This window comes from Mytilus edulis, chromosome 3, assembly GCF_963676685.1.
Source record: "Mytilus edulis chromosome 3, xbMytEdul2.2, whole genome shotgun sequence".
NCBI classification, from domain to species: domain Eukaryota; kingdom Metazoa; phylum Mollusca; class Bivalvia; order Mytilida; family Mytilidae; genus Mytilus; species Mytilus edulis.
In genome coordinates, this window is record NC_092346.1 from 60,493,520 (window position 1) to 60,520,287 (window position 26,768).

General features: G+C 31.9%; 1 protein-coding gene across 3 annotated transcripts; it reads right to left on the bottom strand.

Annotated features, from left to right (window-relative positions):
- LOC139516992 (TAF6-like RNA polymerase II p300/CBP-associated factor-associated factor 65 kDa subunit 6L) lies at positions 1-26,764 on the bottom strand. Of its 3 annotated transcripts, none has more exons than XM_071307519.1 (12): positions 26,584-26,764; positions 23,460-23,645; positions 22,088-22,174; positions 20,265-20,424; positions 19,624-19,683; positions 19,185-19,279; positions 14,941-15,018; positions 14,314-14,415; positions 7,539-7,663; positions 6,740-6,872; positions 2,122-2,250; positions 1-1,453 (listed from the first exon to the last, which is right to left on the bottom strand). In XM_071307519.1, exons 2-12 carry the CDS (start codon positions 23,625-23,627, stop codon positions 29-31), a joined length of 2,562 nt encoding a protein of 853 aa, XP_071163620.1. In that variant the 5' UTR covers positions 23,628-23,645; positions 26,584-26,764; the 3' UTR covers positions 1-28. The 3 variants fall into 3 exon arrangements, with proteins under 3 accessions (XP_071163620.1, XP_071163622.1, XP_071163621.1); XM_071307521.1 differs by having other exon boundaries at positions 26,713-26,760; XM_071307520.1 differs by having other exon boundaries at positions 23,460-23,665; positions 26,584-26,719.
- Positions 26,765-26,768: the final 4 nt, after the last annotated feature.

Consider the following 26,768-nt stretch of genomic DNA (forward strand, 5'->3'; position numbering starts at 1 on the left):
AAATGTATAAAAATTTATTATAACTATATTACTCTGGTGAGAAATCTTTAGATTCTTTCATCTTGATTTTCAAAGTCAAAGGTTTACGATTACCAGCACCGTCTGAACTCTCACCTTCTGACGAATAATAATGAGATTTTTTAAATGGCAATGGTTTAAAATCTTCTGGATCTGATTCAAATTCAAATTCATCGTAGACTTTAGCTGCAGATTTAGCAACCTGTTTCTTCTTTTTACTGTGTTTAGAATCTTTAGCTTCTTTGGAATCTTTAAATTTTGATGAATGTGAATGTTTTGGAGAATGTTTATAATGGGGAGACAACTCTGATTTATGTGATTTGGGAGAACTTTTGTATAATGGCGATGAACTTTTTGGTGAATGTTTATAAAGAGGTGACATTGCATGCTTTGGATTCGGAGAACTTCTTTGTGGAGGAGACATAGTCTCCACTGTTTTTACATGCAGATTTTTATTTGGTCCTCTAGTTATTTTTAGCTTTATCCCTTGTGTAGGTTCACTTTTCGTAAAAGATTGATCACTAGGTGAATCAAGAAAAGCAGGCACTGTGTCTTCGTCCTCACTATTTGAACTATTTAACACTGTCAAATCTTTCCTTTGAGCTTTTTGCTCCTGTTCTTTTATCAATCTTAATCTTTGTTCTTCTTGTTCTTTCATCAATTTTAATCTTTGCTCCTCCTGTTCTTTAATTACTTTTCTTTTCTCTTCTTCTTTCATTGTTCTTAATTTTTTCTCTTCGTGCTCTTTTATTACTCTTCTTTTTTCTTCTTCTTTCATTGTTCTTAATTTTTTATCCTCTTGTTCTTTCATTACTTTTCTTTTCTCCTCTTGTTCTTTCAATATTAATAATCTTTGCTCTTCTTGTAATTTTAACATTCTTAGTCTTTCCTCCTCTTCTTTCCGTTTTAATATTAATTCCCTCTCTAAATCGGCTCTTCTTCTTTCTTGTCTTCTTCTTTCTTCTTTTTCCCTTAACATTCTATTTCTCTCTTCCTGCTCTTGTTTTTCTCTAGCAATTCTAATTTTTTCTAATTTTTCTCTCTCTAGTTGTGCTTTTCTAATTTCTTCCTGTACACGTACTTGTTCCATGAACTCATCTAATAATTCCTCCCCCGTTTTAGCTGCCTCAGGATCTGCTAGAGAAATTAATTCATCCTTCTTTGAGGGTTTAAAAACACTTTTCTTAAAATCAATAGTTTCTGCCAAATTAGGCAACTGTAATGTCAGACTATCGCCAAAGTAATCATACATTTCTGAATAGAACTTTGTAACTGAGGTACCAAAAGGGTTTGGTAATGTTTGTGAATTCACTTTCTGTTCAGATTTGTTTACTTCAGGATCAGAAGGTGTTGCTAACACACTGCTTTCTTTTTCTTTGGATATTTCATCTTCAAATTCTTTAATCTGACTTTTCAGTAAATACTCCACACAATACTGAAAGTAGAATAGGAAAAATGTCAATACACTACACAGTATAAAAATAGGGATATAAGGTATGATTGCCAATTAGAAAACTTTCAAATACAGCCCTAAGAAAACAGATTCAAACAACTACAGGTCTTTGTAGGCTAATGCAAAAGCACCCCATAAATCAATTGCCATCATAAATACATCATCATTTACACACTTAATGTGAACACTTACAACAATGTATCATTAGAACACTGTTAAGATTTGAAAGACACTGAAACATGACTATGACTGGTTTCACACATTTTCTATGAAACTGAAATGCATACTTATGCAAATGTGTACCAAATATTAACTCAATTAATCAAAAATGTTAACATTAAACAATGCACAAGTCACTATAGTATGACTGAGGAGGCTTCATATACTGCATATCTGAGATGAATCAATGCTTAAGGATCTATTATATATTTTAAAAGTACACATGATGACAAAATAGATGTTATGGGTTATTGACTAATTACTGTATGAAATATGCACCTTAATCTTTTTTTCTTTCTGATATCATTAAATTAATAACTTTCACTACCTAGTTAAAAAATTTAGTTTGATTTAATTTACCATTGTTGGAGAAACAAGAGAGTTGTGTAAATGAGTCCCAAAATTATGCTGATGTGTTAATAATCACCTACCAAAACAGCCCCATACACTTTGTGAGCATCAGACTTAGTTACAGCATTAGCCCTTGATGTATCATCAATAATACTGTTTAAATATGGCATATAAACTGGTAGGTGGGGAATCAAAATCTCTTGGATATGCTGAAAATATATACAATAAACTATCAACAATAATGTTTTTTTAACATATGAACCTGGTTTGTGCTTTTTTTACCCATATTTAATGAAAGGGTTAACTAGGTCTATACATGCATACATTTGTTTAAAAAATTGAGTCTTCCCCTTTGTAATACAGTGTCTATGGCATCACTTATACAAATCAAACATATGCCTAATGAGCATGTCACTACGGTACTTTTCAAATGAATATAACATGCACCATATAACAATCTTACTAACTGCAATTATATATTAATTCAAAGCCACGTTGATTCTAGTATCAGAATTGGACTCCAATAATGTCTTCCCCAAAAGAACAGAAAGAAGTTATGACTTATTTAGTGACATTCAAATTCTTCCAACATGCTTCATGTTTTCTTCATTGAATTTGAACATAAAACAGAATCTTTTAATACTAAAAACTCAAAATTGTTTGCTTTACAAATATTTTTACACTGAAGGCTATGTTGATCCATATGAAACATGGATGATTCTCAGACAACTCTAAAGGCACATGACATCAAACAAGAAGTGATAAAAATGCCCTATTTGTGTGTGTGTGCTGTTTATCTATTATGCTAATAAACCAGAGAGAGTAATCTTAATCTTAATCACCAAGGCAGGAGCCTGTAATTCAGTGGTTGTCGTTTGTTTATGTGTTACATATTTGTTTTTCGTTTATTTTTTTATATAAATAAGGCCGTTAGTTTTCTTGTTTGATTTGTTTTACATTGTCATTTTGGGGCCTTTTAGAGCTGACTATGCGGTATGGGCTTTGCTCATTGTTGAACGCCGTACGGTGACCTATAGTTGTTAATGTCTGTGTCATTTTGGTCTCTTGTGGACAGTTGTCTCATTGGCAATCATACCACATATTCTTTTTTATAATAAATGGAACTACATGTATAAACTAAGAGTTATTAAGCTTTGCAACAAAAAATAAATGGGGAATATGTCCATGAGACACAGATGATGTCCCCCCTTGCATATCATATAAAGTTATCAAGGGACATAACTGAAGAAAGGTAAAAGTGATGCTATCCAAAATTTGTACTTGATCTGAGTTTTGTGGTAATAAGTATTGTATATAAGTTTCAAAAAATTTGGCTGAGGCACACTTAATTTAGAGAATGAAAACAAAAAATTCTGCATTTTTTTCCAATTTTAAAGGGCATTACTCTTAATCAGTAAAAAAAGGCAACCCCCAAAATTCATACTTGATCTGTATTTTGTGGTAATAAGCAGTATAAGTTTCATAACATTTGGTTGAGGCTAACTTAATTTAGAGAAGGGAAATAAAAAATCCATCAATTTATCCATTTGTATAGGGCATAACTCTAGAACCATTTAAAATGATGCCACCAAAATTCAAACTTGATCTATGTTTTGATGTAATATGCATTGTGTTTAAGTTTCAAAACATTTGGTTGAGGCAAACTAAAGTTAGAGAACAGAAACCAAATTACTTACAGGTGGACAAGGGTAAAACTTAATGCCACATCTGCTACGGTGGGAGCATAAAAATGTATGTTTTAAAAAGGTTTAACTGTATTCATGCACAAAAATGTTGATTCATTATTATTGGTTGAATATCAATTTTTGTGGGTCATGCATGATGCATGGGTATAGGTGAATCATGAATTTAAATGTGCTATCAAGAACAAACTTCTAAGGGAAACTTTTAAAAATAAGATGTGATATGACATCCAATGAGACAAGTCTCCACCAGAGATCACATGATATAGAAGTTTTTAACTATAGGTCACTGTGCAGCCTTCAACAATGAATATAACCCATACTGCACAGCAAGCATCCTGGAAATTAAATTTCAGTATTTGTGTTTTTGTCAGTAAGTTATATATGGAACTTTTGGTTGGTACAATGAACCATCATTTAAAATGAATTAACTAGAGGCTCTAAAGAGCCTGTGTCGCTCACCTTTGTCTATGTGCATATTAAACAAACACAGATGGATTCATGACAAAATTGTATTTTGGTGATGGTGATGTGTTTGAAGTTCTTACTTTACAGAACGTTCTTGCTTCTTACAATTATATCTTTAATGAACTTTGCCCATTAGAAACATAGAAAATTATTTGGTAAAAATTTACATAAATTTACCAAATTAATGAAAATTGTTAAAAATTGACTATAAAGGGCAATAAATCCTTAAGGGGTCAATTGACCATTTAGGTCATGTTGACTTATTTGTAGATCTTACTTTGCCGAACATTATTGCTGTTTACAGTTTATCTCTATCTATATTAGTAGTCAAGATAATAACCAACCAGATGCTCCGCAGGGCGTAGCTTTATACGACCGCAGAGGTTGAACCCTGAACGGTTGGGGCAAGTATGGACCCAACATTCAAGCTGGATTCAGCTCTAAATTTGGATTGTGATTAAATAGTTGACACAGCATAGGTTTCTGACACAGAATGAATGTGTTCTAATGAACTTAAAAAAATTTTGTTTTCTCTTAAGAGCAATTCACTATGCTGTTGAATATTAATCCTCTCAAAAAAATGTTTGAAGAAATTTTCTTTTTTATTTATGAAATTTCAAATGAGAAAAATTGAACCCAATTTTTTTAATCACATCCCCCTTTCCCTTATTCCAAAACTAATCTCAATTAAAATTTCTAATGGAGTTTGCAACAATAACTACTCATTTAAATACATCATAAAATATTAAGATGTAAAAAAACTGCTTGTTATCACTGAATGGTAAAGATTATTTTAATTTATCAGTTGGTAGTAAAAAGTGAATATACATTGTATATTGTATATAACAAAGATTTAAGTTGATTCTGGACAAAGAAAGATAACTCAAATTAAAAAAAAATCTTGCTATTGCACAATATTTTGCAATTAGATATTTCTTGCTTACTATTCTGGACAAAGAAAGATAACTCTAATTAAAAAAAAATTTGCTATTTCACAATATTGTGCAATTAGATATTTCTTGCCATTGAGCAATACTGTGCAATTGAAAAGACTTGCTATTGCACAATACTTAATATAATAATTTTAGATCCTGATTTGGACCAACTTGAAAACTGGGCCCATAATAAAAAATCTAAGTACATTTTTGGATTCAGCATATCAAACAAAGAACCCCAAGATTTCAATTTTTGTTAAAATCAGACTAAGTTTAATTTTGGACCCTTTGGACTTTAGTGTAGACCAATTTGAAAACAGGACCAAAAATGAAGAATCTACATACACAGTTAGATTTGGTATATCAAAGAACCCCATTTATTCAATTTTTGATGAAATCAAACAAAGTTTAATTTTGGACCCCGATTTGGACCAACTTGAAAACTGGGCCAATAATCAAGAATCTAAGTACATTTTTAGATTCAGCATATCAAAGAACCTAACTGATTCATTTTTTGTGCAAATCAAACTAAGTTTAATTTTGGACCCTTTGGACCTTAATGTAGACCAATTTGAAAACGGGACCAAAAGTTAAGAATCTACATACACAGTCATGACAGTTAGATTCGGCATATCAAAGAACCCCAATTATTCAATTTTGATGAAATCAAACAAAGTTTAATTTTTATTCTGTTGGGACCAAAACTCCCAAAATCTATACCAACCTTCCTTTTATGGTCATAAACCTTGTGTTTAAATTTCATAGATTTCTATTTACTTATACTAACGTTATGGTGCGAAAACCAAGAAAAATGCTTATTTGGGTCCCTTTTTGGCCCCTAATTCCTAAACTGTTGGGACCTAAACTCCCAAAATCAATACCAACCTTCCTTTTGTAGTCATTAACATTGTGTTTAAATTTCATTGATTTCTATTTACTTATACTAAAGTTATTGTGCGAAAACCAAGAATAATGCTTATTTGGGCCCTTTTTTGGCCCCTAATTCCTAAACTGTTGAAACCAAAACTCCCAAAATCAATCCCAACCGTTCTTTTGTGGTCATAAACCTTGTGTCAAAATTTCATAGATTTCTATTAACTTAAACTAAAGTTATAGTGCGAAAACCAAGAAAATGCTTATTTGGGCCCTTTTTGGCCCCTAATTCCTAAAATGTTGGGACCAAAACTCCCAAAATCAATACCAACCTTCCTTTTGTGGTCATAAACCTTGTGTTAAAATTTCATAGATTTCCATTCACTTTTACTAAAGTTAGAGTGCGAAAACTAAAAGTATTCGGACGACGACGGCGACAACGACACAGACGACGACGCCAACGTGATAGCAATATACGACGAAAAATTTTTCAAATTTTGCGGTCGTATAAAAACGGCAAAATTTCTTTAAAAATTGTCAGATTTCCTCTAAATGCTTTGGTTTTTGAGTTATAAGCCAAAAACTGCATTTTACCTCTATGTTCTATTTTTAGCTGTGGCGGCCATCTTGGTTGGTTGACCGGGTCACGCCGCAAATTTTTTAGATACATCATAAATTTATTTCAAAAGTTTTCAAATATACAGTTGTAAATTCCTTACCTTTTGGTCCAACATCGTAATACCAATGACAGCTCCATAATGGCTACACAATGGTTTATTGTTGTCATAAAGCACTTCTTTAAGAGTTTTTACTGTGTTGTACATCAGGTGGTTAATGGGTGTGGACCAAGAACTGAAAAAATACAAAAAAGTAAATTCAATGAAGTATTTTAAAACAAGAATGTGTCCAAAGTACATGGATGCCCCACATGCATTATCATTTTCCATGTTCAATGGACTGTGAAATGGGGGTACAAAATCTAATTTGGAAAGATCATATCAAAAGGAACATGTGTACTAAGTTTCAAGTTGATTGGACTTCAACTTCATCAAAAACTACCTCGTCCAAAAACTTTAACCTGAAGTGGGGTGAACAGACGGACGGACAAACGAACAGACGAACGAACGCAGAGACCAAAACATAATGCCCCTCTACTATCCTAGGTGGGGCATAACGTAGGTGGGGCATAAAAATCATAGAATTAATAAGAATGCATAAAGAAAAGACTCAATGTTTGGTAGTGTCTCCTATAAGCTATGAATAGTTACAGTTTAAACTCAAAATTTGAAGAATTAGGTGTAAACCAACTCATTTTTCGCAATTTTGATGAGTGGAAAAATCATGTCAATTTCATTAATTATGTTAGCTAGGCTTAACATGGAAAATATATCTGTGAATATTTTGGTTTACAGTATATACCTTTGATGGCTTTGAGTTGGAAGAAATGATACAATAATTCCAGTCAACAAAGTAGTAGTATGATGTAATAATGAAAAATGGTAAATATATAATACTTACAATAGAATCTGAGCTAAAAGTCTAGCTGCATAATCTCTTAGAAACCAATGATCATTCTTCAGATCAATAGAGGCTGTCAGGGGCTCCAGTAAACAATACATTAATGACTGTACCAGGAGGTTCAACTGTAAACAATACAATTTATAAACAATATATTAATGACTGTACCAGGAGGTTCAACTGTAAACACAATACAATTTATAAACAATACATTAATGACTGTACCAGGAGGTTCAACTGTAAACACAATACAATTTATAAACAATACATTAATGACTGTACCAGGAGGTTTAACTGTAAACACAATACAATTTATAAACAATACATTAATGACTGTACCAGGAGGTTTAACTGTAAACAATACAATTGATAAACAATACATTAATGACTGTACCAGGAGGTTCAACTGTAAACACAATAGAATTTATAAACAATACATTAATGATTGTACCAGGAGGTTTAACTGTAAACACAATACAATTTATAAACAATACATTAATGACTGTACCAGGATGTTCAACTGTAAACACAATACAATTTATAAACAATACATTAATGACATTACCAGGAGGTTTAACTGTAAACAATACAATTTATACACAATACATTAATGACTGTACCAGGAGGTTCAACTGTAAACAATACAATTTATAAACAAAACATTAATGACTGTACCAGGAGGTTTAACTGTAAACACAATACAATTTATCAACAATACATTAATGACTGTACCAGGAGGTTCAACTGTAAACACAATACAATTTATAAATAATACATTAATGACTGTACCAGGAGGTTCAACTGTAAACAATACAATTTATAAACAATACATTAATAACTGTACCAGGAGGTTCAACTGTAAACAGTACAATTTATAAACAATACATTAATGACTGTACCAGGAGGTTCAACTGTAAGCAATACAATTTATAAACAATACATTAATGACTGTACCAGGAGGTTTAACTGTAAACAATACAATTTATAAACAATAAATTAATGACTGTACCAGGAGGTTCAACTGTAAACAATACAATTTATAAACAATACATTAATGACTGTACCAGGAGGTTCAATTGTAAACACAATACAATTTATAAACAATACATTAATGACTGTACCAGGAGGTTCAACTGTAAACACGATACAATTTATAAACAATACATTAATGACTGTACCAGGAGGTTCAACTGTAAACAATACAATTTATAAACAATACATTAATGACTGTACCAGGAGGTTTAACTGTAAACACAATACAATTTATAAACAATACATTAATGACTGTACCAGGAGGTTCAACTGTAAACACAATACAATTTATCAATTCATCTATATGTTGTTATGTACACAGCCAAAATCAGTTAAATGGGACCATAGCAATTACCAAAACGGCGAGAATCAGCCTAACACTTTCACACTTATAACTTATTTTTTTTCAAAGCGGTATATTTCAACTTCTTATTTTTTTTATTATGAGCACCAAATAGTCTTATTTTATATTTTTTTCAGCAACTCATTTGAACCACGTTACTACATGTTGTGAATTACGTTACTTGCTCTGCTCTTATCTTTCTAAAGAAATTACCAATATGACAATCCAAGATAACCATAAATCGAGATATTAAAAACTTCAATCACATATAAGTTTTCGAAAAACATCGATCTTTGTAGACATTTTGCATCTCTAATTTTTTTCCCAGTTTTTTTCTGACGTCATAATAAATTATCTTCGGATGTTTTTCTAGAAATTGAAATACATATTTTTCACGTTTGAATATATAATATATAATCGCAATTGAATGCTAGAAATATTTTTCAAATCAATATAAGTACATATTTTATTCCATTTAAAAAAAATCTGTCCATAATTTCTTTGCATTAACTGAACTTCTTTGCATTGAAAAAGCATCTATCAGGTAACGTAATTCACACGAATACTCAAATGTTTTTAAAATGCAATGTTTGACTTAAATGAAGTATATATATACATGATATATGTGTAGCAATATATTATAAAGTTTGATTTATGAATACATAATGATTGGTGGGTGTCTGGAATGAGTTCTGGTTTTACAGTATCATATATGAATAAACAAATAGTATTCTAATTTGATTTAATCAACAAAATTCAAGAAACAAACTTTATATCAACAATTAAAATATGAAATTCATAACGTAATAAGATAGAATTTGAAAATTTAAACCATTTAACATATATATTATCTATATTATACGACAAAGGCATAGAAACAATATTCATGAGTCAGTGGTAACGTAATTCACTGAAATTCAATTAGACAAAATAGTAAAAAATGAAGCAAAAACGCCAAATATCTCAATGTATTTATGGATAAATTTGATAAATGGTCGATATTACAATTAATTTAACATTCATAAATGAACAGATAATCATCAACGTTCACTTTTTGTGAATTACGTTACCACAAGTCATGAATAAAGCACATGTAAATGTTTGTTTTTATAGTAAACTTTCAATTTTATTTACATCATCCGGCAATAATTTGTACATTCGGACAGGTTTTCTGCCTACTGGAGCCGGGTTATTGACCTGACAAACGATGTCTGTCTCTGTAACCCACAGTTCTTCAGGTCTTGTTGGCCACTTCATGGTGTGGGATACAGGATTGCTCTTTGTCATAAAGGCCAATTGATATTCATTATCATTGTTGTCAAAATCAAGCACCTTACAAATGTACCAAACATTGTCATATACACTTGCCACAAACGTGTCCTTTTGGTAGCTCTGCTCAAACACTATTGGCGGTTGTGCTAGTAATGACTCTCCTCCTTCTACGTGTCGCTCTACTTCTTCTTCCTGTGGATCTTTTGCCTGTAATTCAATCTCGTTGGTTTCAGTACCAGGTGCATTTCTTTTTTGTTTTCCCTCCAGAGAAACAGATCGCCAGCCGTCACAAGCAGGATGAAAGCGTCCGCCACTAAAACAAAGTAGACAGAAACATGAGGTGTTTCTTATGCTTATTACATTTCTTGTAATAGGAACAACAGCATGTAATTCCATGGTGCCTTTCACTGCAACAGCATTCCATTCTTTCATTTCGTTGTTTGCGCTCTGACATTTGGATTTAGGAACGAAAATGTAAGTTATGTTACTTGTTTCTTGAGACTTCCCCCAGTTGAAGAAATCTACTGGTGTTTGGATTACAACCTTTTGTTGTCTAACGGCCATGTCTGCAAGTCGTTTTGCCGTTCCACCTACCCCGTCGCAGGGTCCCTTTCCGTGTCCAGCTTCGAAGTAATGCCAAGAGGCTGTGATCCCATCAAACAACATACCATGTAACGTTACTAAATGAAAAATGTATTTGTTCCTGTATTGTGATGTTGGCGAATCTGTGATGTAGTGTACAGCTTTAGTTCCAGGAGCTATTTGCAAAATTTTTGGTATCAAATCCTTTATGAATGCATATACCGTTGATGAATTGTGACCTGGTTCGTCGGAAACGAACACGAACGATTTATGATGAAGATTAATATCGCCGTCAACTTTATAGTATAAAACAACGGGATGTAATGTAACGGAAGCTTTGTCGAAATAAGCGGATTGAACTTCATCTGCATGCACGCATGAATAATTTTCTGCGAAGTCCATTTGACATATGACATTATATTTTGTTAAGTTCTCCTTTAGTGTTCGTATTTGTTCATATTGAGTTTGTACCCTGTATACATGAGCTCGGAACTCATTTAACGATGTTCTGATCAGTGTGCCGAATTCCTGTTTATTTGCCTCACATTGCACAACATTCATTCTCTTTTTCATCATTCCCTTCTCCTCTACATCAACCCTTTTCCATTCAGAGTATTTTATTTTCTCATCTTCCAACTCAGTTATTTTTGCTAAAACTTCCTCATCTGTCATCTGTCTTATAAGTTGATCTGGATTTGATGTAGTAGTAATATTTAGTGCTTTCAATGTTCTAACTTTTAATGCCATATTTTGATGGCGCTGACAAAGGCACGTTCTCCTGTTTCCAAAAGATGCTAGTACATAATTTGCTGGCCGAAAACGTCTGAATACAGAAACACTTAATTTTGTGAGTACATTCTCTGACAAAAATTTCTGATGTAGATTGTCTAAATAGTCATTTAACACTCTTTTTTGCTTTTTCTCTTTTCCGTCTTTTTCGTTGTCTCTTTTTCCCGGAAGACAAGTACTGTTATCGTCCCTCTCGAGAAAGACTAATACTTTTGAACGAAGATCTTCTCTTGCAGCCTTCATGCGGGTTTTCTTTTTTTCCTTCTCTCTTTTTGATTTTATTTTCATCAGCAGTTTCCGATTTACCTTGATGTCATAGCTTAGCCTTCTAATGCATTTATGATCTCGTATGGCCTTTCCTGTTATAACTTGTAGTACAGGAAATTTGTTTTTCTCGTGACTTACTGATTCTTTAATTTCTGATATAAGGCAGTTGTGATACGTAAGTTTCTTTTGAAGGTCCGGATATTTGGTCGGAGAAAGATTAGCTTCTCTCAAATCTTGATTTGCTTTACGCATAGGGCTTGTAATTGTTTTTTCCAGATTGTTCTTATTATCTTTATTTTCTCTTGCCATTCTTCTTTGTAATCTTTTTGTAATAGTCCAGTTGCGTCTTTTCAACTCCTGAATTTTCTGTGTCATTTTATTTATTTTATAATTAGCTTTGGCAACTGCTCGACTTGTTCTTTTTCTCGTCTGAATTTTGCTTCTTGATTTCAATGGAAAATTTAGCTTAACTAGCATTGGAGGTTGTTGTTGTTGTGTGTTAGATCTTGTTGAGCACTCTGGTACTTCGTCTTTGTCATTTTGTGGGACTTTATCTTTAGCTCTCTTTTTTGCCATGCACTGTCGTATTTTCGTCCTTCTCTGTTCTAGTTTTTTCTTTGATAGGGCGGATGTATCAACATAATAACGTTTTACTCTTTCTCTCTCTTTCTGAATATACGCATTTCCATCCTTTTCCTTTTTGCGATCTCTGTAGGCTTTTTGGATTTCGGCTCTGCTTTTCCCCATTTCAAGCAAATCTAAAAGAAAAAATATATATATAAAGTTTTTTTTTGTCTATATGTTAACAATAATTACTCATGAGAAACTTATCGTTAATGTATAAAAAAATATGCACTTATTTTCGTATCACGTATGTATTGTATTGTATATATGTATGTATGTATGTTTACATATGGTATTTACTTTGAAGTGAGCAGTATTCAAGCTTTATCATGAAAAGAACAAGGTGTAATAAATTGAAAGTATCCGCCATTGTATAGGACTTGCATATGCACCCTCTTTTATAAATCATTGTGTGTAAACAATTGTGTTTTCAATGTTAGGGGGTAGCAAAACCGTTGTTTCTTTTATTTCGATACTCCCGTTTCATTACAATAACATTATCTCATAAATAAAATCGCTGAATATCCTTACTTATTCTATGTGAATTACGTTACAAGAAGTGTGAACTACGTTTTCTCGATAAATGAATATGACCCATCACCTTACAGAACTTTCAGTGCTTTGATTTTTAATGCATGTAAGTTCGACATATTTTTTATCCCCTATAATAGGGTTCGAATCTTTCATGTCAAATTTATGACTTGTTTATGTCAATTTTAATATTAACCTACCACAGAAAGTTCATACACTTTTGTTTAATTGTTTGTTTTTGCATTTTCCCAAAGCACAAAATTCGTCTGCTACAGTTTCCGGTTGTGAGTTATGAATAAAGGAAAGATTTTTGCACCAAACACAAGGTTAAAAGAAAGATTTAGTTTTGCCATGGTAACGAAGTTCACATCACGTATTTCACATTTTATGATGGAACAAGATTTTTTCCATGAATAATTGCCTCCAACAATGTCAACCATACATTTTTTTTATTAGGCTTATGGTATTGTTAAATACTGGGTTCGTTTTATGTCTTGTGAATACCTTATTATGATATATTGGCGTAACGTAGTTCACATTCTTAAATAAATAAATAAAAAAATGTTAAAATAAGTTTGTTTATATATAGACACATATCTATATTACATATTAAATGATACACCTGTTTTTAAAAGGGTAAATGGCTATTATTTTATTCTTTTTAGACACATGTTCTCGGCAATATTAGATGGTAGACATGAATTCTACATGTACGTAACGTAATTCACATAAAATGACTGGACATTCGATAAAAATTTATTTTTGATGGAATTTTAACTTATACACGTACCTTGCTATTTTTATCTGATTCTGTAACTGTAGAAATGTGAACAGCGCGCAAATTGTACCGCTATCGGTCATATTCTGATACGTAAAATGCAATGTCCTTTTTTGCAACCGCTTTTGGACACAGCGTTTTGAGTTGGCCTTCAAACTTCAAAATATCATAACTTTTTAGTCTGTCATCAGAATATCACATAATTTGAGGACTTTTTTGTAATTTTTTTATTTTATAAGAATACACGCCGTTGTTAGACCAACTACTTTTTTATATGATCTAAAGCATCAATGATATGCGCTGGACTCGTTTATGTGGTATTGGTTCCATTTAACTGATTTTGGCTGACATATTTTAGTTTAAAAATAATAAGAAATCCAATGCACTTAGTTCTAAATTCTATATGTTGCATCTCAACTATGACAATTTGGATAACATTTTTTGAGACATTAATTAATCCTTATAGTTCTTCACTTTCAACTTTTCACTTTGATTAAGCTATTAACTTGACCAGAGATAATGAATAATGAATGATTTCTACAGATGTTATTACATACATAAGGCTGAGGTTCTAGGTACAATGATGTGTTGTTCAGTAATGCTCTCAGTGTATGTAACAGTTTTGTAAGCTGTTTTAGGTCATGACTCACTGTTTTTACCTGTAAAAAATAACATATGTACAAATTGTTAAGTTATAGTAAATACATCAATATATACAGTAATAGTAATTTATGGCTGTTTCTTCGATTCTTTAATAAGTTCCACCTATATGATAGTCCTGAGTAGGAAGTTGTTTTTTTTCCATTCAAGACGGATTATAGATTGATATTTCAAATGTTTCTTGTCATATAAAAGTAAAAAAATACCTATCCAAATTAAGAATAAGAATATGCTTTGAATCATGTAAACCTAACATTTTCAGTCTCGTTGTATAGTTATGCTCCAAATCTGTAAAGGCACTCCGATCTGATTGTGTAATGCAGGCAGGTTTTTGCAGTTATTCAAAATTTGACTACAAGCAATCGTAAGATAGCAGTTTTTGAAAATAATGAATGAATGATGGATTTAAGGGATTTTAATGTGTTCCTACTGACATCAATTTTCTTTCCTTTATTTTCACTTTCCTACTTTTAGAGCATTAATGGACTTAATATATTGATACATGTACTTGTAATAAAACTTACCCCATTTGATATAAAACTAACAAAGTATGGCAGAAGTGGTATGATCTGGGCATTTGTTCTAAGATCAGTAAACGCTAACTGTAATGAGGAGAAAAAAAATAAGATTTTAAAAATAGCACCTTTACCTCAAGTTAAATCTTTACAAAACTAACATGACAGTTAAACTTATGGATAATATGTGGTATGTGTTTCAAATAAAACCAGGTGCTCTGCAGGGCGCAGCTTTATACGACCGCAGAGGTCGAACCCTGAACAGTTGGGGCAAGTATGGACAAAACATTCAAGCGTGATACAGCTCTGAATTTGGATTGTGATCAAATTTTTGACATTACATGGTGTTTTTTTACACAAAACAAATGTCAAGATTTCACAAATCAATTAAAGATTTCTTCTTCAAACTTTTTAAATCTAAAATTAAATAGTTGACACAGCATAGGTTTCTGACACAGAATGAATGTGGTCTAATGAACTTAAAAGTTTTTTTTTGCTTTTGAGCAATTCACTTGAAATGAGAAAAATTTAACCCCCCCCCCCCCCCCCCCCTTTTTTTTCACATCCCCATTTCCCTTTTTCCAAAACTGATATCAATTCAAATTTCTAATGGAGTTTGCAACAATAACTACTCTTTTAAATACATCATAAAATATTAAAATGTAAAATAAAGTACTTGTTATCACTGAATGGTAAAGATTGGTTGGTAGTAAAAGTGAATATACATTGTTTATTGTATAAAACAATAAAAAAAACTTCATCAGCAACATTTTATATTGGCAAATTTCCAATGAAGTTATTTACATAAAGTTATTGGCAAATAAAAATAGAAAATGACATCATAGTCATGTCTGGCAAATGTCCAACATACATTATCTAAAAACATTTTAGATAAGATAAGGAAAAAAAGCTTCATCAGCAACATTTTATATTGGCAAATTTCCAATGAAGTTATTTACATAAAGTTATTGGCAAATAAAAATAGAAAATGACATCATAGTCATGTCTGGCAATTTCCAACATATATTATCAACTACTATTCTATACAAAGAAAGATAACTCCAATTGAAAATTAATTGCTATTGCACAATATTGTGCAATTAGATATTTCTTGCTATTGTGCAATACTGTGCAATTGAAAATTTCTTGCTATTGCACAATACTTGATATGGAATCCTGATTTGGACCAACTTGAAAACTGGGCCCATAATCAAAAATCAAAGTACATATTTAGATAAAGCATATCAAATAAGCCCAAGAATTTAATTTTTGTTAAAATCAAACTTAGTTTAATTTTGGACCCTTTGGACCTTAATGTAGACCAATATGAAAACTGGACCAAAAATTAAAAATCTACATACACAGTTAGATTTGGCATATCAAAGAACCCATTTATTCAATTTTTGATGAAATCAAACAAAGTTTAATTTTGGACCCCCATTTGGACCAACTTGAAAACTAGGCCAATAATTAAAAATCTAAGTACATTTTTAAATTCAGCATATCAAAGAACCCCAAGGATTCATTTTTTGTTAAAATCAAACTAAGTTTAATTTTGGACCCTTAGGACCTTAATGTAGACCAATTTGAAAACGGGACCAAAATTTAAGAATCTACATACATAGTTAGATTCGGCATATCAAAGAACCCCAATTATTCAATTTTTGATGAAATCACACAAAGTTCAATTTTGGACCCTTTGGGCCCCTTATTCCTAAACTGTAGGGACCAAAACTCCCAAAATCAAACCCAACCTTCCTTTTATAGTCATAAACCTTGTGTTTAAATTTCATAGATTTCTATTTACTTATACTAAAGTTATGGTGCAAAAACCAAAAATAATGCTTATTTGGGCCCCTTTTTGGCCCCTAATTCATAAACTGTTGTGACCTCAACTCCAAAAATCAATCCCAACCTTCCTTTTGTGGTCATAAACCTTGTGTTTAAATTTCATTGATTTCTATTTACTTATACTAAAGTTATTGTGCGAAAACCAAGAATAATGCTTATTTGGGCCCTTTTTTGGCCCCTAATTCCTAAACTGTTGAAACCAAAACTCCCAAAATCAATCCCAACCGTTCTTTTGTGGTCATAAACCTTGTGTCAAAATTTCATAGATTTCTATTCACTTAAACTAAAGTTATAGTGCGAAAACCAAGAAAATGCTTATTTGGGCCCTTTTTGGCCCCTAATTCCTAAAATGTTGGGACCAAAACTCCCAAAATCAATACCAACCTTCCTTTTGTGGTCATAAACCTTGTGTTAAAATTTCATAGATTTCCATTCACTTTTACTAAAGTTAGAGTGCGAAAACTAAAAGTATTCGGACGACGACGACGACGCCAACGTGATAGCAATATACGACGAAAAATTTTTCAAATTTTGCTGTCGTATAAAAATCTAAGTACATTTTTAAATTCAGCATATCAAAGAACCCCAAGGATTCAATTTTTGTTAAAATCAAACTAAGTTTAATTTTGGACCCTTTGGACCTTAATGTAGACCAATTTGAAAACGGGATCAAAAATTAAGAATCTACATACATAGTTAGATTCGGCATATCAAAAAACCCCAATTATTCAATTTTTGATGAAATCAAACAAAGTTCAATTTTGGACCCTTTGGGCCCCTTATTCCTAAACTGTTAGGACCAAAACTCCCAAAATCAAACCCAACCTTCCTTTTATGGTCATTAACCATGTGTTTAAATTTCAAAGATTTCTATTTACTTATACTAAAGTTATGGTGCAAAACCAAAAATAATGCTTATTTGGGCCCCTTTTTGGCCCCTTATTCATAAACTGTTGTGACCTCAACTCCCAAAATCAATCCCAACCTTCCTTTTGTGGTCATAAACCTTGTCTTGTGTTAAATTTCATTGATTTCTATTTACTTATACTAAAGTTATTGTGCGAAAACCAAGAATAATGCTTATTTGGGCCCTTTTTTGGCCCTTAATTCCTAAACTGTTGGAACCAAAACTCCCAAAATCAATCCCAACCTTCCTTTTGTGGTCATAAACCTTGTGTTAAAATTTCATTGATTTCTATTTACTTATACTAAAGTTATTGTGCGAAAACCAAGAATAATGCTTATTTGGGCCCTTTTTTGGCCCTTAATTCCTAAACTGTTGGAACCAAAACTCCCAAAATCAATCCCAACCTTCCTTTTGTGGTCATAAACCTTGTGTCAAAATTTCATAGATTTCTATTCACTTAAACTAAAGTTATAGTGCGAAAACCAAGAAAATGCTTATTTGGGCCCTTTTTGGCCCCTAATTCCTAAAATGTTGGGACCAAAACTCCCAAAATCAATCCCAACCTTCCTTTTGTGGTCATAAACCTTGTGTTAAAATTTCATTGATTTCTATTCACTTTTACTAAAGTTAGAGTGCGAAAACTAAAAGTATTAGGACGACGACGACGACACCAACGTGATAGCAATATACGACCAAAAAATTTAAATTTTTGCGGTCGTATAAAAAAGTTATAAATATTATTAAATACTGAATCTTAAAGAAGATATAATATGTTCATTGCTTTATACTCTAACAATTTATGATAGGTGTACAAATGTGTACCGTAACAAAAGAAAAGTTCCAGGATCACAATCAAAGTTCCATGAAACAAGAAACAAAATAAAACAAGAATGTGTCCCCAGTACACGAATGCCCCACTCGCACTATCATTTTCTATGTTCAGTGGACCGTGAAATTAGGGTAAACCCTCTAATTTGGCATTAAAATTAAAAAGATCATATCATAGGGAACATGTATACTAAGTTTGAAGTCGATTGGACTTCAACTTCATCAAAAACTACCTCGACCAAAAACTTTAACCTGAAGCGGGACAGACGGACGAACGGACACACAGACCATAAAACATAATGCCCCTCTACTATCGTAGGTGTGGCATAAAAATATGCGTCAAGGAAATCATGTCAAATTTCCATTTAAGTGAACTACAAATTTGACATGTATTTAAAAAGTTCACCTCAGCATAAGATGATGGACCACACCTTTATGGTAATCATCCAAAATGCCAAATTTTATACCTAACAAGGTATGATCTAAATGACGAAAAAGGAGTAACAGACTGTTAATAAATACTTTCATACAAGGTTTAAGAAATTCTCTCGCGTCAGAAAAATTCAATTGCAAACATATATTTAAAACACTATGTCACATAATGTGGTTACAACAAGTTAAAAAATTCTAAAACAGAAATATATTGCTAATATATAATAAAGTTTACCTTCATTAATTCTTCATCCTTGCCAAGTATTGAATTTGTTACACGATCGAAGTAGGTCTGCATTTCTGCTGATAATTTTTTCTCAACAGGCTTCCCTATTATGGAAGAAATTAGCATATTATTTTTCATTGTAACACTCTCTAATGAATTTCAATTTATCTATATTTTGCTTAAAATGATATTGTTATTGTTATTATGTTTATCCATAATTCTACTTTATTTAAGAATTGAATGTTTCTTTTTGTAACTGCATTGGGGTGTAAAAGCGTTGACGGAAGTACATTTTGTATGCAGCGCGGAATTATGTTATTTTTTTTTTATTATCTAAGAATGATAAATTCATGAAAATAAATATGACTATTCTTTATAGAACATATTAAAAGAAACAATTCTAATCTTGTAAATAGGAATATATATATGTCTTGGTTTTTTTACATACCTGATGCTAGACCTTGTGATGTTTGTGATTTTGATGATCCTTCAACAGCCAACCAGTGTGCTGTAAAGTTAGATAAATAACTTTTTATAAAAAAAAAAATCCAACATATGTTCATATTTTTGATAAATTGTTAAGGTAAAGGGTTTGAAAAAAGTTTGTGGATTATCTTTGATATGAATACACATCTTATATCAAATTGTATTCAATTACTTCCACAAACATAAGATATGGATAATTTTTATCATTCTTATCAACTGCTTAAATTAGATATACACCTTTTAATTTTAATTCATTAATAGAACTATAATGTATTATAAATTTTGATTTAAAAAGGAACTTTTGCGTATCAAAAATTTAGTAGCTGTTCAAAATATCTTTTCTTTATTTAAGGGCAAATAACTTGTCACAAGTTGTAAGTATATGATTAAATGGTGTAACACTTTCTACAAGTCAAAATACACATCATTAGATTCATGATATGTCTTCAACTCAGAATTATACAACATCATAGAATGATCACACCGATCCAGCATAAAACAGAACATAATATTGTTTTCATAATCAGAATACTATTTTTTTTTATTTATTAAAAACCATAATTCAAAGATTCCTTTTCAATATATACAAAAATAGAGGAATACCTTTGATTGACACAGCTCCAGGATTACTTGGAATATTATGATCTAATGCAATATCCTCTAGATTTATATCAGCTTCATCTAAAAACATTATCTGTCCATCTTTTGTTTGTTGATATGTCCACACTTGTTCTGGATCCACTGGTCTGTGACCATAAACAGGCTAGAAAAATTTAGTAAACAATGTAATATACATGAATTGGCAAACTGTGTATACATTTGTGAATTTCTTAATTCAGCATATTTTTGTATTAAAAAAACTTTGACTCAGCCGGTAGGTAAACTGCAGATCCCATGCCCCTGTAAAGCAGTTCTTAGGGAAATCAATCATTTAGTAGATATAATATATACATGTAAAAATAAACAAAAAAATACAATTGGAGCATTTGTTAGATTGTTTGATGGCACAAATGATACATATGGTTTTCTAAATGAAGTAAAACAGGAGTTGTATTCGAACAAATGAGTTAAGGTGTAGATGGATATCTGCCCATGAATAAATACTGCAAATGTACTTTGAATGTAGAATTAATTCAACACATGTTAGTTAGTGAACCAGACATAAGATAATGATTATGTAACTATTGTAAGTTTAAACTCATTTGATTTTATCCCTGGTCAAGTGAGGCTATTAAAATACAGGGGTCCCTAAGTATGCGACATAGGCTTCTTAGGTATTTATATATCAGGAAATGATTGAATAAAAATATTTGTTATCTTAAAAAATAAAAATAAACAAGAATGTGTCCCAAGTACACAGATGCCCCACTTGCACTATAATTTTCTATGTTCAGTGGACCGTGAAATTGGGGTAAAAACTCTAATTTGGCATTAAAATTAGAAAGATCATATCATAGTGAACATGTGTACTAAGTTTCAAGATGATTGGACTTCAACTTCATCAAAAACTACCTTGACCAAAACTTTAACCTGAAGCAGACTGACGGACAAACAAACAGACGGACGCACAGACCAGAAAACATAATGCCCCTCTACTATTGTAGGTGGGGCATAAAAAAGAACTGTTAAAGTGAATATAAACTGTGCAAAATATTTGATTGAAATTTCAATTAATTTCAAAATATGGTTCTATATTTATCATCTAGAAACCTAAGTAATATGAACTGACATGATGGATATGATGATTAAGGGAATACTATAACGGGCACATAATTTAAATTTGTTCAGATCAGAAAAACAAAGGATATGGGGTGTCCATCCATGACACAAAATCAATACATGTACAGCCAAAAAAATAAGTAAAAATCAAAGAAATAGCACTTGTATTGCTGTCTTCATCTCAAAGTCACAGGGAGGACTTCAACAAGGTGCAACCAAACCCTCACATCTCAAAGTCACAGAGAGGCCTTCAACAAGGTGCAACCAAACCCTCACATCTCAAAGTCACAGAGAGGCCTTCAACAAGGTGCAACCAAACCCTCACATGCTGTCTTCATCTCAAAGTCACAGAGAGGCCTTCAACAAGGTGCAACCAAACCCTCACATTATACAATTTCAATTTCGCGACATACAGGATAATAACAAAAAGTATTTTTCAAATTTTGCTCCAGGTCTTATTTTTTTTTAATGAAGAACATTCTGTCCAAGTTAGTTTTGTTATAAATTAGGCTGTTAGTTTTCTCAATTGAATTGTTTAATATTTTTCATGTCAGAGCATTTATAGACGACTATATGGTTTGAATTTTTCTCATTGTTGAAAGCCATACTGTTGCCTATAATTGCTTAGATCCACTTCATTTAAGCTTTGGTGGATAGTTATCTCACTTGCACTCATACCATATCTCCTTATTGTTCCATACAGTTACCTGAACATCACTTTTCCTTAATGCTTTATTGAAATCATCTGTCATAAGCTTCTTCCTCTTAGCATGTTTCATATACTGTGAACTATTCTAGTAAAATAAAAAACAAATTTATGATTAGGTTAGGAAATGTCAGATTTATACAGTACTCAAGGATTTTGATTATTTTTTATAATTCACATAGGTTGAGTTTAATTTTCCAACTAATGACAATCTAAAATCAAAGGTGTCTAAACAGAAAATCACAATTTTTCTGTTTGGCATTATAAATATAATAAGTCAATTCAAGAGATAAAATAAATTTCTGTAAATTTGATACCAGATTATTTCCTGTTCATTTATCATTTTAGTAATAAATTATGCATGAGAACATTTAATAACAAGAATGTGTCCACAGTACACGGATGCCCCACTCGCACTATCATTTTCTATGTTTAAAGGACTGTGAAATTGGAATAAATTCTCTAATTTGGCATTAAAATTAGAATGATCTTATCAAAGGGAACATGTATACTAAGTTTCAAGTTGATTGGACTTCTACTTTATCAAAAACTACCTTGACCAAAAACTTTAACCTGAAATTTGCACTATCATTTTCTATATTCAGTGAACCGTAAAATTGGGGTCAAAACTCTAATTTGGCATTTAAATTAGAAAGATCATATCATAGGGCACATGTATACTAAGTTTCAAGTTGATTGGACTTCAACTTCATCAAAAACTACCTTGACCAAAAACTTTAACCTGAAGCCAAAAACTTTAACCTGAAATTTGCACTATCATCTTCTATGTTCAGTGAACCGTAAAATTGGGGTCAAAACTCTAATTTGGCATTTAAATTAGAAAGATCATATCATAGGGCACATGTATACTAAGTTTCAAGTTGATTGGACTTCAACTTCATCAAAAACTACCTTGACCAAAAACTTTAACCTGAAGCCAAAAACTTTAACCTGAAATTTGCACTATCATTTTCTATGTTCAGTGGACCGTGAAATTGGGGTAAAATCTCTAATTTGGCATTAAAATTAGAAAGATCATATCATAGGGAACATGTGTACCAAGTTTGAAGTCGATTGGACTTCAACTTCATCAAAAACTACCTCGACCAAAAACTTTAACCTGAAGCGGGACAGACGGACGAACGAACAGACGAACGAATGAACAGACGGACGAACGAACGAACGGACAGACCAGAAAACATAATGCCCCTCTACTATCGTAGGTGGGGCATAAAAATGTACATTGTACTGTCTTTAATTATATCAGCATATAACACACTTTAGTAAATGTAAATGTCTACACATATATTTGCTTATGTTTCATACATGTATACATTTAGAACCTTGTGTAAAAGTATTCTATTAACATATACCTGTGTTGCTTCCCTAAGCCTGTAGCTTGCATCCTCACCAAGAAGTGTGGCTGCCTGATCTGTTATTTCTGTAATACCCACTGAATCAGCAATTAATCTAATGGTATCTTTACTGAAAATGGCAAATCTTTTTTCATCAACTACTTTCCTTTCTTCCTTGTCAGCCATTTTATGTGAGGTTATTATCTACAAGAGAAATTTTCAAGCTGCCAATGAAAAAAGAATGAACAAATACTTGTTATAATATCTCAATTTTTCACTATAAACATGATAAAACAATAAGCTTAAGATATGGAAAATTAGATAAAAAAAAAACAAGAATGTGTCCAAAGTACACGGATGCCCCACTCACACTATCATTTTCCATCTTCAATGGACCATGAAATTGGATAAAAAATATAATTAGGCATTAAAATTAGAAAGATAATATCATAGGGAACATGTGTACTAAGTTTCAAGTTGATTGGACTTCAACTTCATCAAAAACTACCTTGACCAAAAACTTTAACCTGAAAAACTTTAACCTGAAACATGCACTTTCATTTTCTATGTTCAGTGGACCGTGAAATTGGGGTCAAAAGTTTAATTTGGCTTTAAAATTAGAAAGATCATATCATAAGGAACATGTGTACTAAGTTTCAAGTTGATTGGACTTCAACTTCATCAAAAACTACCTTGACCAAAAACTTTAACCTGAAAAACTTTAACCTGAAACATGCACTTTCATTTTCTATGTTCAGTGGACCGTGAAATTGGGGTCAAAAGTTTAATTTGGCTTTAAAATTAGAAAGATCATATCATAGGGAACATGTGTACTAAGTTTCAAGTTGATTGGACTTCAACTTCATCAAAAACTACCTTGACCAAAAACTTTAACCTGAAAAACTTTAACCTGAAACATGCACTTTCATTTTCTATGTTCAGTGGACCGTGAAATTGGGGTCAAAAGTTTAATTTGGCTTTAAAATTAGAAAGATCATATCATAAGGAACATGTGTACTAAGTTTCAAGTGGATTGGACTTCAACTTCATCAAAAACTACCTTGACCAAAAACTTTAACCTGAAAAACTTTAACCTGAAACATGCACTTTCATTTTCTATGTTCAGTGGACCGTGAAATTGGGGTAAAATCTCTAATTTGGCATTAAAATTAGAAAGATCATATCATAGGGAACATGTGTACCAAGTTTGAAGTCAATTGGACTTCAACTTCATCAAAAACTACCTCGACCAAAAACTTTAACCTGAAGCGGGACAGACGGACGAACGGACGAACGGACGAACGAACGGACGGACGAACGAACGGACGGACGAACGGACGCACAGACCAGAAAACATAATGCCCCTCTACTATCGTAGGTGGGGCATAAAAAATGGTATGTATGATTTTAAATATTGTCTGCCCTGATCTGAACGTGTAATTGCTGTGGCAAAACTTAATATCAAATTAACCCGGGCAGACATTTAAATCAAGACTTAAGATTACCACAGCCAATGTAAGGGTGGTGCTTCTCCATCACAAATTTGAAGTATGAACCTAGGTTATTCTTATATTATAAGTTATGAAATAACACAACTTTTTTATGTTGCAACTTACTTACAATGTATCATATGCACAATACACTTTTTAAACAGGACCTGACAAATAGCTTCTCTTGGTATGTGAAAAAAGTAACACTATATGAGGCCCACTATGAGTTGTGCATAGAAATTTCATGAAGATTGGAGACATTTTTGAACCATCAAAAACGATTCAAAGAAAGCATTTTTATGACTTAATTTATGTTTAAAAATTTTGGATCATAAACTACATGTATCCAGACCTCAAATTGTTTACCTGAGGAACTTATTCAACTCATTACTTACTAATTATTGGGATCTCCTGTAGTTAGTGATCTAATTATCAGTACTACATGTAGTATAGTCATGATTTTAGCAAATGTATTGTCTAAAACTAAAGGAACACAATGTCATACCAGTATTGTGGTTTTTAATTATAAAATTTTTAGATTAGAGAAAAAAATAAATTGCTTTACTAAGCGCAGCTGGATACCACAGAGGTCCAACCCTAAACAGTTGGGGCAAAAATGGACACAATATTAGTACTTAAAACAGGTCTGAATTTGGATTGTAATTAAATACTTTACATATAATAGGTTTCTGACACAAAATATTAATAACTGAAGTCAAAGAACTTAGAATTGGTTGTATGAAGTGTATTTATTTTCCAGTTTTTGCTTTTGTGCAATGGACTATGCTGTTGCGAATCTACCTCCCCCCCAAAAAAAAAATTTGCCCCCCCCCCCTTTTTCTTTTGATATAGACTTTGCTGTTGCAAATTGATCCTCCCCCCCCCCCCCCAAAAAAAAAAAAAATTAAAAAATTATAGAAAGATTCTTTTTAATTTCTGAAATCTGAAATGAGAAACAAATTATTCATAATTTACAAGCTGTGTAAGGGAGGTTATCCAAATATACAATACATTGTACTTTAAATGTGATTGGATTACCTCCCTTACACTGCATTAAAATTGTCTTAATTGTCCATTAACCAGGAAACCCTTGTTTTTCCCCTTTTTTGCCACCAATTCCTAACTGAAAATCCCTGGAGTATAGAAAGTTCCTGGGCCCAGTTAAGAAGATTTCATTTATAACATTATCAAAAGATTACTAAAATAAGATAAAGTTCCCCATTTAATAGATCGTCCCCAACCTGTTAAAGTTTGGAAAAGTAATATGGCAAAAATTGTGTGGCAAATAATTTTGCCATTTGGACATGCATGTATGTATCATTTGATGTGCTTTTGTCACATTTTTATTTCAAAGCTATCCAGAAAATGCTAAAAATGAATTTGCATGAATAAAACTATTCTAAAAATAACCTTCAATATGTACTTTTGTACAGTTGTACAGAAATTTAAAAAAAAACTTTCGAATATTTAATTTATCCAAAGACTTGCCAACTATAAATTGTGAACCTATTTGTGTATTGTAATTTCGGTTCACCGGTATTGACCAGAATTTGCCAGTATTTCCTGCAAACCAGGCCAGTACTGGAATTGGCCGGTTTTTTGCCAACCTTTTGTTTACCCCAGAAATACACAGATACAAGCTTGAAAATGACCTCCTGGAGAGTTCATGACAGGTCAAATTCAACAAAATGTATTGAAATCTTTGGTAGAAGAATTTGCAATAAATGCAAAAAGTGTTTAGTCTCACAACTTTGCTGAAGATTTCAATAATAAAAACTAACAAGCACCTGTCAGCATTACAAAATGTACCGAATTATCTCCCCCATATCAACTTCCG